Genomic DNA, 16,233 nt, shown 5'->3' with positions numbered 1-16,233 from the left:
AGCCAGAAGACCCTTCTGTGCAAGCGCGTCTAAAAACGCCAGAAGACAGCAGAATTAGACGGATCCATGGAGACGGGGACGCCAGCAACGGAGCAGGTAAGTGAATAACTTCTGTATGGCTCATAATTAATGCACGATGTATATTACAAAGTGCATTAATATGGCCATACAGAAGTGTATAACCTCACTTGCTTTCGTGAGACAACCCCTTTAAGTTTAATTCTTTGTTAACCCTTTACAATCCAATTTGTATCCTGGTTTTCCTAGGGGGCTTACTGTTTTTCTGCCATTATGTAACAGCGCTATATGCTGGCTAAAGCCAGTACTGCATGAGGTGACGCATTGGATAGGCTCCAACAGCAGAGAGGCTGGCAATATACAGTAAGAGAACCCCGACGGACATCTTCCAACCTCGGAGCTGTACAGCCTTAAATCATAATGTCTTCAGACGTCAGACAGTGGATTGGAAAGGGTTAATATTTGAAGAATTTGACATTTGATGTGAAAATGTCATAACTGTGAGCCACACATTAACCTCTTGGGAACATACGTCATACATGTATTGAGGAGGGATTATATGTGGAGCTGGCCTAGGAGCCGGTGTTACCTGTGTTATACAGCTGATACACTTCTGTGCTGGCTGGGATCAGAGAGAACACTAATCATGATTCTTGATCCTCTTAGATGCCATGCTCAGTAGCATCATCTGTAATGCCCCTTTTACACGGGACCAGAGTCTAATGATTCTCGCCTGCCCGTGACACTACCACCAGCTCAACCGCGCTTGGGCAGCATGTTTACACTGCACAGTTCTCGTTGAGAATCCTATAGTTCTCGGTCACTAATCGTTCAGTGTTTCACATTCCTATAAACGATCAGCATTTAAACTACATGATAAATAAACGAGTCAGCACTAATTTTTATGCCAGCTGAAACTGAGCGAAGAACGAGAGGCGCGCGATTCTCATTTGTCTTTCAGTCGTTGGCTCGCTGCATTATCATTCAGTTTTGCTTGTTTGAATGGTTTCCGGAACGATAACTGTTCTGTGTAAACACAGCATTAGACGGGGGCTCTACCTCTTTACCTCCCCCTGCCATAGCAGCTAGAAGCCTAGTAAAGGCCTCCATGCATGCCAGAGTAGATGTGTGTGATAGAGTAGTGCTGACAGCACAATTCACTGCAATACAGAAGTACTGCAGTATATTGCACAAATGATCATCAATTTGCATTTTTTGTCCGGTCATAGTACAGGTAGTAACTTATCTCAGGCTGAGGGGAATCATTTTGGTCCCTTATTTGGACAGTTTCTGTTTGTAGCAAATTCAGTGGAAAATCTCCATCACATTCAAAGAACATGTTCTATCCTGCAACATCTAGGATGGAGCCTCAACTTGGGAAAAGGAAACCTAAATATGGCTATTAAAGAAGCCAACAAAGCTTGCAAAAAGCCAGTTCCAGTTTCTTTAAGAATTAATTCAACAAGAACAATGGTGGCTTCTTGGGTGGAAAGATCAGGCGGTTATTCCCCTTAAGAATACTGATCTGTCCTGAAGACGCTGTGTAAAGCGGGACTTAGGACTCATGTCCACGGGCAAAATAAGAATTAAAATCCGCAGCAGATTTTAACTCTTCTCCTGCCCGCGGATCCGCACCCCATAGGGATGCATTGACCACCCGCGGGGTAGATAAATACCCACGGATGGTCAATAAAAGGGATTTTTTTTTTAAATGGAGCATGAAAAAATCTGGACCATGCTCCATTTTCATGCGGGTCTCCCGCGGGGACGGCTCCCGCGGGCTTCTATTGAAGCCTATGGAAGCCGTCCGGATCTGCGGGAGACCTAAAATAGGAATTTAAAAGAATTTACTCATCCGGAGCGGACCGGGAAGGTCTTCTCTTCCTCAAGGCCGGATCTTTCTTGCTTCGGCTCGGCGGATGTGCCCGGCGCATGCGCGCGGCACGTCGGCGACGTGCCACAGCCATGACGAGTTCATCCGCCGGCCGAAAAAGAAGATCCGGCCGTGAGGAAGAGAAGACTTTCCCCGCCCGCTACGGATGGGTAAATTCTTTTAAATTCCTATTTTCAGCGCTCATGTCCGCGGGGCAGGAGGGACCCGCTGCAGATTCTCCATGTAGAATCCGTAGCGGGCCTGATTTTCCCCGTGGACATGAGGCCTTATGCTTACCATTAATTCGGGTTTCACGAGTCTTCATGACCGCACCCTTTTATATCCCTTCCATTATTTCTTCTTATAGCAAGTCTGTTGCTTCTTGTCATGTCGTCATTGTAATTTAAAGGGGTTTTTTAACCTCTGTGCTTCCTGTTCCTGAAGGTCAAAGGGCAATCTCTGTATGTTGTCATGAAGACTCGTGAAAACCAAGTTAATGTCCAGGATAATTCCCTCTTTCGTTCCCGTAAGGCCTGTCATCTGCCAATTATAAAGGGCAGTAAAGTAGTGCCGACGGGCAAAGCGCTCGTTACAGTTGGCCAATTTATCCTGTAAGTGGGCCAGGGGTGGGCTGGGCTGGGCTAGGGGGCAGAGGGGCATTTGCCTCCCAGGACTGACCCTCTAGTTCTAGGCAGGGCTGGTTAATGATTGGAGCTCTTAGATCCCATGGATGTTATGTCTCATTATGAAGTGCTCTTGCTGTTTGCTCTCCTCATTCAATGAGTATGGAATATTCTGCTGTCAATATCCCCGCGATAATCCACGTCTAAATGTGGATTTTGGTAGAGAATTGTGCCATTTTCAATTCCACATCCAAATCTGCACATTAGGCCAGCTGATGCTGGTTCAGATTTTTCCACGGAGTGGAATATTGGATCTTGTCTGGCTTCTTTCACACCAGTATTGGGAATTTATATAGCTCAGCCCATCGCAGTAACAGAACAACGAAGATACGGCCATTATATGATAGACCATATAGTTTACGCCAAACAGAGCCCATTGACCATAATGGGGTCCATCAGGTTTCCATCATGGTGGCAATCGCTGTATCGGACAATAGCGCAGCCCGCTGGGGCTTTGTGTCCAGCCTTGTGGGCTGGATCTGCAAGAGATGCATATGTAAGCCTCGCCTATTATATGTGTGTAATAGGCGTATTTGTAGAGGTACATTTTCTGTGTGATTTATTTTGTTTTTTGGGATGCAGTGTTCTAAAATGGCATCAGAGTTGGCTTATACTTGCCAATTGTTTTGGCGCACTAGAAGCAATGAATATTAACTCTTTAGTGTCGGCCAATACGCCTTTTTACGGAACTCCTTTTTAAAGCGGTGGCTTGGCTGACCAACAGCCAGGCCCCTGCTCTAACCGCCAGGAATGGCGAAACCTCAGATCCTGGCAGTTTAACCCCTCACATGCCACAATCAATAAAAACTACAGCATGTAAGCAAATGACATGGGAAGGGTGCTCCTTCTGTTGCCTATTAGCACCCCGCAGTGTGATTGCAAGGTACCAATGAAACCCATGGAAGCTGGCACCTGACAAAGGCCTTTGCATATGCCTTGTAACTCAGCCTATAAGGTCTCATCCCCACAGAGTATAATAGGCTTCTATCATAGGCATAGTACAATGCACTACATATCCTATTGTAGTGATCAAACGATCGCATCCTCAAGTTTTTACTGTATTTTTTGCTTGTGCATGTTGTGCGTATTTGCATGCGTTAAAATCGCACAAGCATGCTGCCATTGATTTCATGGCGCAGTTATGTTCAATCAGCTAAATATTTGCCATATTCGTGCGCAATATGCACAAAACTGGAACATGCTACCCTTTTTTTTTTTTCCACACCAAGTCTGTTCTTATGAAGGAACCCGTTGGGTTCTATTCACTGCGTATTGCACATGCAAAAAGTTTTTAAAAAAAGTAACACATAATAGGTATTATCGCATTCCTAATAACTCGGACAATGAAAATATTTATCTCACTTGGTGAACCTAGAATTGCTATTTTTCTTGCTTCCAAAAAGTTGCAATAGAAAGCAATCCAAAAATCACAAGTACCTCAAAGTGGTACCAATAAAAAACGGCAACTCTTTCTGCAAAAAACAAGCCCTCGTAATGCATGGATCTTAGATTCCATAGTTTTTCTATACAAATGTGGTTTTTATTGTGCAGCAGTAAAAAACTAATAAAACCATCTGTACGAACTTGTATTATCATAATCGTTCTGATCCAGGTAGGAAAATGAATCCTGTTATTTTTACCAAATGGTCAACACCATAAAAACACAACCCAAAAACAATGGCGGAATTTCTGAGGGGTTTTTCTAGGAAGCAGTGACTTTTTACATAATTTCAGCTCAGCATAACTTTGTGCATTTTGTGTTGCCAGGGTCAAGTTCAAGGAGGACTGCGTTCAGGTATTCGAATCGCCCAGGGTTCCTACTTCCGTGTAACCGTTCTAAAACCTATTCCAGTCCAGGTAGATGGTGAGCCCTGGATCCAGCCGCCAGGACAGATCATCATTTCTGCTGCAGGACCAAAGGTAAGACCAGTCACACCAGGGGTACATTTCTGATGATGCAAGGGAGATACACAACTTTTGTTCTTGTCCCGAGATCACATTGTCAGTTTATACTCCTCGAAGAGGATCTTATGAAGTGTTGTAATACTGGGGCCCATTTATCAGATGTCCCATGAAGACTGCGTTAGTCTCCCAAACTGGCCATATTTATTAAAGGGGTAGTATCTGTATATGTGAACCCCACTGAACAGGTTAACCCAAAGACAAGTCCTAGTTGGTATCATAAAGGAAACATGTCACTAAAAAAAAAATGTTCTTGGAACTCATTTTATTTCAATTGTTGTATTCATTTGTTTTTAAGCCCCCAGTATGTGCTTCCCTGATTGTTTCTATAATACATTGCAATACTTCTGTATTGCATTGTATTATGCCTGTCAGTCAAGCAGCTTATTAGTCCTTAATAGGTTTATGAACATAGCAAGCCTGGGGGCCACTGTTATGTTATCAGCCACCATAGCAACACATGGACTATCTGTGGGCTTATAGAGGAAGCTCTCTCCTTCTGTAACATGACTAAGGCCTAAATCACTTTGAGCGTATTTTCAGTTTGTGTGAGGCCAAGACAGCACACGGACTCATAGTAGTCAATGGGCTAATCCACACAGACACAGTCTGCGGTTACAAAACAAACCGTAGCAGCGTGCGCTATACCTACAAAGAAACAAACAAAAAGAACAGGCGGTCCAGAGTTCATGGAACTTCTGCTAAGCGAGGTAGGACACATTAGTCAAGGCCTGTCTTGTTTCCAGATGTGAAAAGCAGATGACATGCAGAAGTAAATATGGACAGACAGACTGCAGATGAGTAATCGATCCAATAGCGTGTAATGGTGCGGCACTCAGGAACTCATTGCAGATCCAAGTTGTTTGAAAAAATCCAAGAAGTTTATGTCACTTCATAATGTGCAGAAACCTGCAACGGTTCGACCTAAAAGCGGTCCTTGTCAAGCAATGAGTGCTACTGTATGTAGGGGAGAGAGAAAGCAGAGCTTTTAGGTGACCGCAGGGTGCCCCCTGCCACTGCAAGATCAGCTCTGTCAGTGACTGTCACTACAAGGGGAGCGCTACAGGCTCCTATGGAGGTCCCAATTACAGTGGAAAAATGTAAGATTAATAAAAAAAAGAGACAATGTGAATGACCCCCAGAGGTCTTATATGACATCATGGAGGAGATAGATGTTCTAAATAGTTACAACAATGGGTAAAGCAAATTGCAGAATAAAATATATACGAGTGTGTGTATATAGTAATAGTATAAAAAGAGAAAATGCCCCAAAGCCAACCTAAACCATCACCATAGGCACCTGTAATCCAATACTATACAAATGTATATATCAAAATGTCTGAAACAAAACGACAAACCCATCCTATACTTTATTTTAGAGTAAATATACTCATTTTAAAAATTAACTATAATGTAAAAAATATATTTTTAGCCTTTCACACCTAATAAAACTTGAAAAAAAAATTAATGGAAAAATGTTAAAAAAAAAAAAAAAATAGCCCTATGTGTCGAGGGAAAATAAAAACGCTGCAAAAATAATTTTGGTATCCAAACAAAACAAATGGGATCGGTAAATCCCTAAAAAAGTGTCTGATCCTTTTTGGACCAAAACGCGCCAGCCATTAAGGTGTTAAATATATAAAATCGCACATCTATCATTTACCAGTTTGACTTATGACTTTTACATCTTCTGTTTTAGGTTCATATGCTGAAGAAATCCAAGCAGAAGCAGAAAAAAACCTCCTCCAGCTCCAAAGATTCCAAGGGAGACGCTGTTACACTTTCTAACGACAACGGCAGCTAGAGAGCTAGACGGCGCTGGAAGGTCCTAGTAATACACTGCAGTACAGACCTGCGGCACAAGGGGACTTCAATCCCATAAATGCCTTGTGAGGGATCCGGAGCCAGAATTCTTCTTCCACCGTATACTAAGTGTCATGCAGCCCCTGCAGCTTCCATTGACCGTCTTAGTGATACAATAATCCGGGCTGTAGGCTTGTATACATTCTGTAGATATTCTCCAACCTTTGTAGAAGGGTTACCGAGTAGCTTCTGCATGCTACAACATGGCTGTCCGGGTGCAATGTGATCATTTCATGTGGCTTAGACACTGTGCACTTGGTGATTCTGTACCGTTGTGGTTCTGCCTGGATGTATCAAGGATACGTTGTTTTAGGCTCTTTCTCCTTTTGTGATTCCGACGTCCGAAGACTTGAAGCGAGAACTAAGTAGGAAGGACCCATGCGCTGACCGTTGTGTTAGCAGCAGGTCCGCAGGCAGACGAGCAGACCCTTCCATGTTCTGTACTGTATTTAAAGCACTATTTTTAGAAGATGTATTTTTATTCAGTGGTAAGATGAATATAATAAGCAGATTTTTCTAGATATTTGATTTCCTTTCACCCCAAAAATGCGGGTTTAGTCTTCTCCCCAGAGCCGAGTTCAGGCTAGGCAAGAGAAGCGCGACCGCACTCTTCACTAGCGATATGTAAGTCTTACATATACTTTAAGTAGATGGAGCTTAGGTTGAAGTTCCCATGCCGCTTGGCGGTGTGTGACTAAAGGAAGTCGTCCTTCCTTGTGTTTTACGCCTATTGCTGCGGAGTGAGGATGTGTGACGACTGGATTGCTGTTTGGCTCTATAGGGTTTTTGCAATCCTGGACCATTTAGTAGATTCCACTCGGTAGATTATTTATTTATTGCTCCCACTTTACACCCAGTGATCCGGTTCTACCAAAGTAACGTTTGTGTGACTCTTCTGTGTTCTGTAATTGTGCTGGTAACAATTTAACTTATAGTGTGTGCGAACATCCAAGTGCTGTCATACCAAACCTCCAATAACTGGGAGCTCTTCGGGGGCTTTTCCTCAATAGTTTGTGGTATTTCGCCAATGAATATTCTGCTAGTTGTCGTATGTTTATTACAGAGTTAGATTATGGATTTTTTTTAGAGGTAAATGCTGTTTTCTATCTGTTTATATTGTAAAGTGTAAAATGCATGAAAGGATGTAAACTTGTGTAGATATTCGCTGCTAGGAATCGGACAGGAAATGCTGCAGCAACATTTGTATCTCCTCTCCAGACCTCGTAGAGGAGAATCAGGCCAAAGTTCGTCAGTGTGCGTTGTAGCTGCATCCCCCATGTTATAGCAGGAGTACGCAGGATGATGAAGCGCACTCGGCAGCTGCAAACATTAAGCAACCTTATCTATTGGCAAGTAAGCGAAGGTCCGTTTTAGATAGAGTGAATTGTGTTAAAAAGAAAACAAAAGTTGTGTTTTGTTTTTTTTTTTATTGTAAATCGGCAAAAAAGTAAAACTAATGAGTATTTTGAAGCCTGTAGCTATATTGGTGCATTAGTGATCGGACACAAGCGATAAGTCATCTATCAGCTAATCAAGAGCAACTGGCAAAAAGTAGGACGCCGTAGAATGACATGTATGATGATCGCCCATTAGTTTTGTGTAATTTTTCAGTTTTCTTACTTTTACTTGACAGATTGTTGATGCCAAACTTTATGCCAGCTACTGATTGAAAATGATCTGTAAGTTTATTTTTCATTGTATTTTTGATAAATGGCCACAATATAGATAATATATGTCCAGATCAGATCATGGCCTAGAAAGTTCAGCCTACGGTCCCATCTAACGCATTTACATCTACAGTCCCATCTAACCGATGATGTAAAGTATTTTAGACTACAATGAAGAATATCACGGCAGAATATCTGCGGATCTCTTGTATGTACAGAAAATGTGTGACATTCTCATTATATAAGACAAAGTGTCCCGTTAAACCCTAATGCAAATATGGAAGAGGCCATTTATTATTGTAAAAAGAGCAATTAGAGGGCAAATTCTAAGAAAATATTCATCTTTTAAAGTAAAAATAAAAAGTATCCGTTTACACTGCGGAACAACTATGGGGGGGGGGGCATTTGGTTCACATTTTACTGACCTTTGCTTTCAGGATTAATTGTGAATTCCTCCAATCCTCAGTGTGTGAGGGTTGTGGTGCGACGCATACTCTGATTATTACTATTGGTATATGCGGCGCGGTTCGGTGATATAAATGTGCGGGAGGTTTACAGAATATTCAAAATTAAAAATAGTTATAAGTTTTCCAAATAACCTCTCACCAAAGACACCCCGGTATGTGATGTAACGGCGTTGCACGTGTCCGGGATACATCTGCAGGGAAACCCATAAGTGGTATATTATAATAATACATTATGTTGCTATTTGGAAAAACCAAAATCTATTTTATGTTTTTTTTGCAACAAAGCAGCTGGGATCCAGGTGGGTAGCAGATCTCCTGATATACCCCCCCCCCCCCCCCCCCACCTCGGACCTTCTCATCTTATTCATTAGTTTAATTTTGACCATCGTTGTCATTCACAAGGGAAAATATACAACCGACCAGCAAGCAGGGACTGACTACAGGGACTTCTGGCCATGAAATGGGGAAAAGAAATACATAATATATATTCCTTTCATCACTTCATGGCCAGAAGCTCCTGTAGCCAGAAGTTATAGAATACATTAAAAATGTATATATTTTAGATTTCAGGACATTTCGTCCAATCCATAGATTTTGTCCATTGCTTTCCTCGTCCACTAGGACATTTCGGCCAATGTTTTTCGGCCAATTGCTTTCCACGACCAGTAATCTGCAGTGGCTTCCTTGCCGCTAAGTCCACACCACATGGTGCGGAAGTAGAGGCAGGGAAGACCATGGCCGAATCCCCTGTTTTTCCCTGTAACTGGAGCTCCTATGGATGCCCCAGCTACAGTGGGAAAATGTCAAATAAAAAAAAAAGACCATGTGACTGTCCCCCAGAGGTCTTATATGATATCATGCGGCACAAAATAATTGCATACGTAAGTAAAACAGAATTACAGAAAATAACCCAAAGCCGACGCCAACCAAAATCGTCGCTATATGCTGCCTGTTATCCAAAACCAAAGATACTCTATATCAAAACGTCCGAAACAAAATGAGGAACCCGTCCCGAACTTTATTGTAGCATAAATATACTAATTAAAAAAACAGAACTATAAATGTTAAAAGTTTTTTAGCTTTTTACCACCAATAAAACTAAAAAATGTAAAAAAAAAGTCAGTGAAAAAGATATTAAAAAATCGCCCTATATGTCACGGAAAGAAAAAAAAATGCAGCAAAAATAATTTTGGTAGCCAAGGGAACAAAATAGAGCAGTAAAACGGCCACAGGGGAAAATCCCTAAAAAGTCTAGTCCTTAAGGTCCAAATCTTAATCCTCTTTCCAGCACCACCATACTGCATAGTAACGCAATCTAATTGGTCTACCTGCCAGCTCCGCCCACGTGAGTCCTGAGGGACAGAACGGAGAAGGCTGAACTCGTATGTTTATGGCGACCCCAAGAAAGCTGCAGTGCAATATATTGTGTGTACAGAATATAGCTCGTCGTAAAGCCGACCACATAAGTCGTCGTGATTGGTCACATTATTTTTGTATCTATGTTGTATAACAAAATCTCTAGAGAAAGTACTTTACGATGTTGGATAATCCTTTTGCTATTTATGAGTAATATATATATATTTGTGGTGATTCAGAGTTTAAATCCCTTTCCTAGTGCGTGATGTAATCTGTGCTCCAGCCTCATGTCGCTCCATATTCTAGGCTGCTACCATTTCTAACCAAATATACCAAACAGTGCGGGAAATTCCAACCAATCTTCTGTAATGTAGTCATTCTACAAGCTTGTGACCAGCCTCATCGTGCCTTCACACCTGCAGCAGTTTGGAACACTTGTAGCATAATGTTGCTTTACTGACCAGCAACTGTTTCATGTTTGGAACCTTTAGATTATTACAATTCATGCAAAGTATCTGAAGCTACTTTAAAAAGATACACATAGGAAAATGAACTAGTTCTCACATCTGGAATTACTTGACTCAGATGCTCTACTGATTCTAGTAGGTGACCCCATTCCCTGCAAAAAGCTGACTTAGATCTTTGCAGCTTCTGTGGGACACAAAATAAGGATACAGTCTAATTATAAAGAAATTAATTACAACTACTATTGAGGGCAGTCACCTATGTGCACAAATAAAACACCGCTCCACGCATTTTAAAGATGGCCGTGACTGTAGCTCCGTGCCCATTGCATAGATCTATATTCCACAACGTTTCTGCTTGATTCACGACCTGATTGGTTGTTTGGGTTGGCTGATTCACAATTACAGCAACCTGATTGGTTGTTTGGGTTGGCTGATTCACAGTGATTGGTTGTTTTGGTTGAATCAGCCATTCATTGAAGTTACTAAACATCTATCTGCACATTATCCTTCCCATCCCTGGCTTAGGAATAAACCACATAGGATTGGGGCTGCCAACCAAAATTATCCAAAATCACAGCCAGCCAGCATTTCCAACATTTTTTTTTCTTTCAACAAACTGTAAAAGCTTAATGAATGATAAAGATTCAAAGTAATACAGTTTCTTCATGTCACATGACCCTCTGCTTGAAGAATATTTCTACTTCCTATGCCATCTTGTCTAAATTTGCTACTTCCTCCTCTTTCCATAACCTCTAATATCCTGTGAGCAGTGCATGATGGGAGGACAGGAGTTGCACTGCGCTGTATTGCTCATGTGCAGATCAGAGTTCCCCTGCCTGCAGGGTTCCTCTGGCACAGAGAGGCTGTGGCTGGTAATTTGTAGGTAGTGTGAGTTGTGGGTGGAGCTATAGCATTGGCCAGTAAACCAGCTCTATGCATGCCAGAAGTTGTAGGTAATGCCCGGTTTCCCTGAAATAAGCCCTACCATCATTTTTCAGGATTTATGCGGATGCTTGAAATATAATTTCCACTCCAAACATATGCCCAAGTTACAGTCAATTTAAATAGTGTCCAGGCAGCTATATATGTACAAAAGTAAAAGCTTTTGGAGCAAAAATTAATATAAGACCCTGTCTTATTTGGGGGGAAACAGGGGTTGCCATGTTTACTGCAGAAATCATGTATGTAAACACAGCGGCAGATCGGCGACTGCACAGAACAAAGAGGGCCCAGAGCGGCAGATAAAAGGTACAGATTGCCACTGCTTAGCGATAGATTTAAGCATGTTCAGAATTTCCATTTTAGGCCCAGAAAACCCTTTTAAGGGCACCAGGACATGAGCACCAAAGGCTGCCGGTAGCTCTCGGGCTTTAGAGCCTGGCAGTTGGCTATAAAACACAAGTGTTAGCTGCACTCGTGTAATAGCTTCCCATGGAGACTTCCTCAAGGCCAAATCAAGGCTGTATAAGGACATTAGTCCTACATAACTTAACCCTTTCCAATCCACTGTCTGACGACATTCTGATTGAAGGCTGTACAGCTCTGATGTCGGAAGACGTCCTGCAGCGTAATACTTACTGTATATTACTGGCCGCTCTGTTTGGGGCCTCTCCAGCATGTCCCATACCGCAGTACTGACTCTAGCCAGTAGATGGCGCCATTGCATAATGGCAGAAAGAGAAAGCCCCCTAGGAAACCCTGAATCCAAAATTGGATTGCAAAGGGTTAGCGGGGCGCCAAGTCTTGTCTTCCTTCCACTTGCAGTTGAGTGAAGTGCATTCTCAGTAATCCATTCAGTCGGGGATGAAGAGGCTGCTGTTCTCTATAGGTTGGCTGGCGTGACGCCCTGAGTCATGTCTGCCCCCATTATCATGCCTGCATGTGACACATCTCCAGTGATAAGAGAATATTACCAGTCCCTGTATGAAGCCGCTGACCTTACCGTGGCGGCCCTTTTAGGTTGCGTTGCACTTTATTTTGTCTGTTAACTGAAATACATTGTGCCAGACACAAACCACTGTAAACATTGTAGCTTTTAGATGTGTTTTCGTTTAGTTTGATTCTATTTGAGGCACACGGTTTTTCCGAGCGGCTCCTGTATAATGGATGCGTTTAGGGTGTGGCTGCCCGCTAATACACTTATAGCAATATGGTCATGCGTGATGACCTACACTGACTGCTGTATTATAAACCCGCCCACCGTGTGTGTTAAGCTGCCTTCGTTTTCCCGTGTGCTTACTGTGCACATTCCATGTTTACTCGTGGTTTAAGCTTGAAGATCCCGTTCTCTCGGTGTTTCCTGTGTCGATCTCGTCTCATTTGGTGAAGTATACAATTTTTTGATTGTTTCTTAAATGTAAAGTTTTGTATTTAAAAGCGTTGACCTTTATTTAGTCGGACTCACAGACTGTTGTTTTGCAAGAATCTCTCTGTATAATGGTTTCTTCTTAATTTGCACTGATTTCAGTCCTGTAATATGAGATCATCAGATCTGTATTAAATTGTGTCAAATCCAATTAGTTGACTGTATTTAAATGCTGTTTTGTTGACAATATACAGTATATCTCCAATACTTGGTGTCAGACCTACTTCATTATTGAAAGAAGACACATTTTTAAGTATCTTGCGTTCCGTTCCATCCCGGTCAGTTCATTCAGTATTGTCGGATGCATTTCATTATTCCAAACCTCCTTTATTGCACAACTCTTGCCGACACACGAGATTATAATTTGAGTGATGTCCATTCAGCGGTTTTACTGCAGTGCAATAATCTGATCTGAAAAGTACCGTATATACTCTAGTATTAGCCGACCCGAGTATAAGCAGAATCAATAAGTTTTACCACAAAAAACTGGTAATACTTATTGACTCGAGTATAAGCCGAGCTATACTCCAGTATATACTGGGTAAAGAAACAAATACAATACTCACCTCCCAGCCGGCCCCTTTTTACCTGGCGCGATGGTCTCCCAGGCGGTCTGGCAAGCTTCTTGAGACTTCTCCCCGCTGACCTCCCCCTGCTCGGCTTTGAATTCTCCCGCCGTCAGCGCTGTGTAAGTAAGCGCTGTGATTGGATCGAGCACCAGCCACTCACAGCCGGCGTTCGATAAACCAATCACAGCCATTCAGTGATGTCATCCACTGAATGGCTGTGAATGATCGAGTGTCGGCTGGGATTGGCTGACGCTCGATCCAATCACAGTGGTGGGTGGGTGGGTATTGCAGATTTTATTGTTGTTTTTTTTTTTACCTCACTCAAGCATAAGCCGAGGGGGGCTTTTTCAGCATTAAAAAATGTGCTGAAAAACTAGGCTTATACTCGAGTATATATGGTAATTGTAAGATGTGCCACAGCATAAGATAAAGAAAAACTGAGTAACCTAGTATGTAAGGCTGAAAAAAGCCCCATGTCCAACCAGTTTAGCCTATTACCCCCCAATGTTGATCCAGAGAAAGACAGAAAAACCCCAGGGAGGTAAATAAGGAAAATTGGCTTCTAAGGGGGAAAAAAATTCCTTCCCGCCTCCAATCTGGCAATGTGGATGATCACCGACTCTTCTCAGTAATCTGTGATATAACATGTAATATTGTAACACTCAAGAAAGGTGTCCAGGCTTCTCTTAAACTCTTATGGAATCTGCCATCAACATGTCCTTAGAATTCCATAGTCTCACTGCTCTTACAGTAAAGAACCCCTTCTATATTGGTGTGGAAACCTTTCCTCTACATGCAGAGGAGAGTAAATAAAAGGTGTAAACTAAAGATAAAGCCAATTCTTTATTTTCAAAAGGCCTCCCTTGTCCAACACTGCCGGTCCAATCCCAGAAGTGACTGCATCAGTCCTGTGCCGTTCATTGCTCGTGTAACTGTTCACCAGTTGCTAGCCTCAGCAGGTATCTGTGCATGAATGGCATGTGCCAACCAAGGCCGGTGATTGGTGAGCAGGTATGTGACTACTGCAGTCCCTTCCAAGACTGGACTGACAGGGACGAGCGCAGCAGGAAATGCTTGTTTGTCGGGTGATTGCATATTTCATATGGCACCAATGATCTTGTTGGCAGCACATCTTACCAGGCAAACGGTGGATGGCTTGATCGTAATGATGAAACAGTATGGGGCATGAACCAATGTTGTGCATACATTCTGAATGGATCTATGTGAAGGCCAGTCCTTATCACATTAAGTCGTATAAAAGGGCCCTTAATGACCAAGCAATTTATTTTTCATTTGTCACAGTCCAAGAACCATCACTATTTTTTTTTCACTGACAGTTTTTGTATTGAGGACTTGTTTTTGCCTGACAGTTGGAGGTTTAAAAACAAACTGCATTCTGGGATACATGAAACTTTAAGGGGTTTTCCTGGGAGAATTCTATTGATGACCTATCTTTAGGACAGGTCATCAATATTTGATCGGTGGCTCAGGACCCTGACCGATCAGCTGAGCGGGCGCATGCTGTCAGTGCCACAAATACACAGAGGTCAGAGCAGAAGTCTAAGCGCCGACCTCTGTGTAGTGACCAGCACTTGTAACTGCAGGCATAGCCCTCATTGAAATCAATGAGAGTTACAAGTTGGTCGGGGTCCCGAGTGAAGTACCCCAGCCGATCAACTATTCACCCTGGAAAACCCCTTCAACTTTTTTGGGGGAGGTGCCCAATGAAAAACAGCAATCCCACCATTGTATTTTTTATGTTCTGCCATACCCTGCAGTATAAATAACTTTATTCTCCCAGTCCGTACGATTACAGGGACACCAAATTTATGTATAGAACTACTGGATGTTAAAGGTTTTCTGTCTCCATCACCAGAGTCCGCGGTTCAGATGGTTTATTTTTAGCTTTGGCAATTTATAGTTTTCATTTGTACCATTTTGAGATGCATGAAATGTTTTGATCACTTTTTCATTTTTGGGAGATTGGATGAACTGCAAACCTCACTGACTGCTGGACGGATCACTGACCATTTTCTACGTCAGGTCGGCTGTGTTTTTATTTCTTTCATAAAGCATTTTGTGCGGGAAAATAGGTTTGTTTCCCCAGAACAACTTTTACTTATAATTTCAGGGTTGAATCCACACAGTGTTCAGTCCATGCGAGGCACTAAGGCACCGCCACAGGGACCTACCTGGGTGTAAAGATGAGAAAATACACACTGGTACAAGACTGGCAATCAATGGAAACTGACCCTGTTCTGTCGGGTAAAGAAAAGCCTACCTATAACCGGGCACCAGAAAGGGTATAAGGCGGGACCTTCGGCCATAATGGATGACATGAAGTATATTTTGCCAAATGTCTGTTTGCTTATAAAACCATCATATATACGCGTTTCAAGGGCAGCAGACCTTGTCCTCAGGGGTTGCTGGGGAAACATCTGGATGCAAAGCCTTCTCTAAAGACACCCCTCACCATCCAGATGTGTCCCCAGCAACCCCTGAGGACGAGGTCTGCTGTCCTTAAGTATGTATATATATATGCTGGTTTTATAAATAGAGGTTTGGCAAAATATACCTGATAGAATTATCTATGTCCGAAGGGCGTGCCTTATAGCCAATTTTTGAACCTTTCTAGTATTTGTCTATACATCTACCCAGGTGGGTATGACATTACTTGGGGTTGGTTGCACCTGCCATACATAGGAAATCTATGCCTTTCATCCAAAGACTTCAATCCATTATGCTCAAACAAAAAAAAAACAACCTCCTCTTCCTGTTTTGGAACTCCGAGGCAGTGAACACTACGTCACTCGTGACATCGCGTACACTGACCTGCAGAATGCCGGCAAAGTACGCTTCACAGAAAGATGATGATCCGGCCGGTTGGAGGTGATGTGACCTGAGAGGCCAGGAGAAGATGCGGTAAGAAGACTGACAGGGAGG

At 42.5% G+C, this 16,233-nt stretch overlaps 1 protein-coding gene across 1 annotated transcript in view; it reads left to right on the top strand.

The window, feature by feature from the left end:
* Window positions 1-12,926, top strand: part of DGKQ (diacylglycerol kinase theta) — a 123,164-nt gene extending 110,238 nt beyond the window's left edge. Inside the window, exons 22-23 of the mRNA XM_066604481.1 lie at window positions 4,342-4,494; window positions 6,236-12,926. Of these exons, the coding sequence (XP_066460578.1) occupies window positions 4,342-4,494; window positions 6,236-6,340 (258 nt within the window). The 3' untranslated portion in view covers window positions 6,341-12,926. The remainder of the gene's footprint in view (window positions 1-4,341; window positions 4,495-6,235) is intronic.
* Window positions 12,927-16,233: the final 3,307 nt, after the last annotated feature.

Source organism: Eleutherodactylus coqui, chromosome 5 (genome assembly GCF_035609145.1).
Source record: "Eleutherodactylus coqui strain aEleCoq1 chromosome 5, aEleCoq1.hap1, whole genome shotgun sequence".
Taxonomy (NCBI): domain Eukaryota; kingdom Metazoa; phylum Chordata; class Amphibia; order Anura; family Eleutherodactylidae; genus Eleutherodactylus; species Eleutherodactylus coqui.
This window is presented reverse-complemented; position numbering and strand designations above follow the sequence as displayed.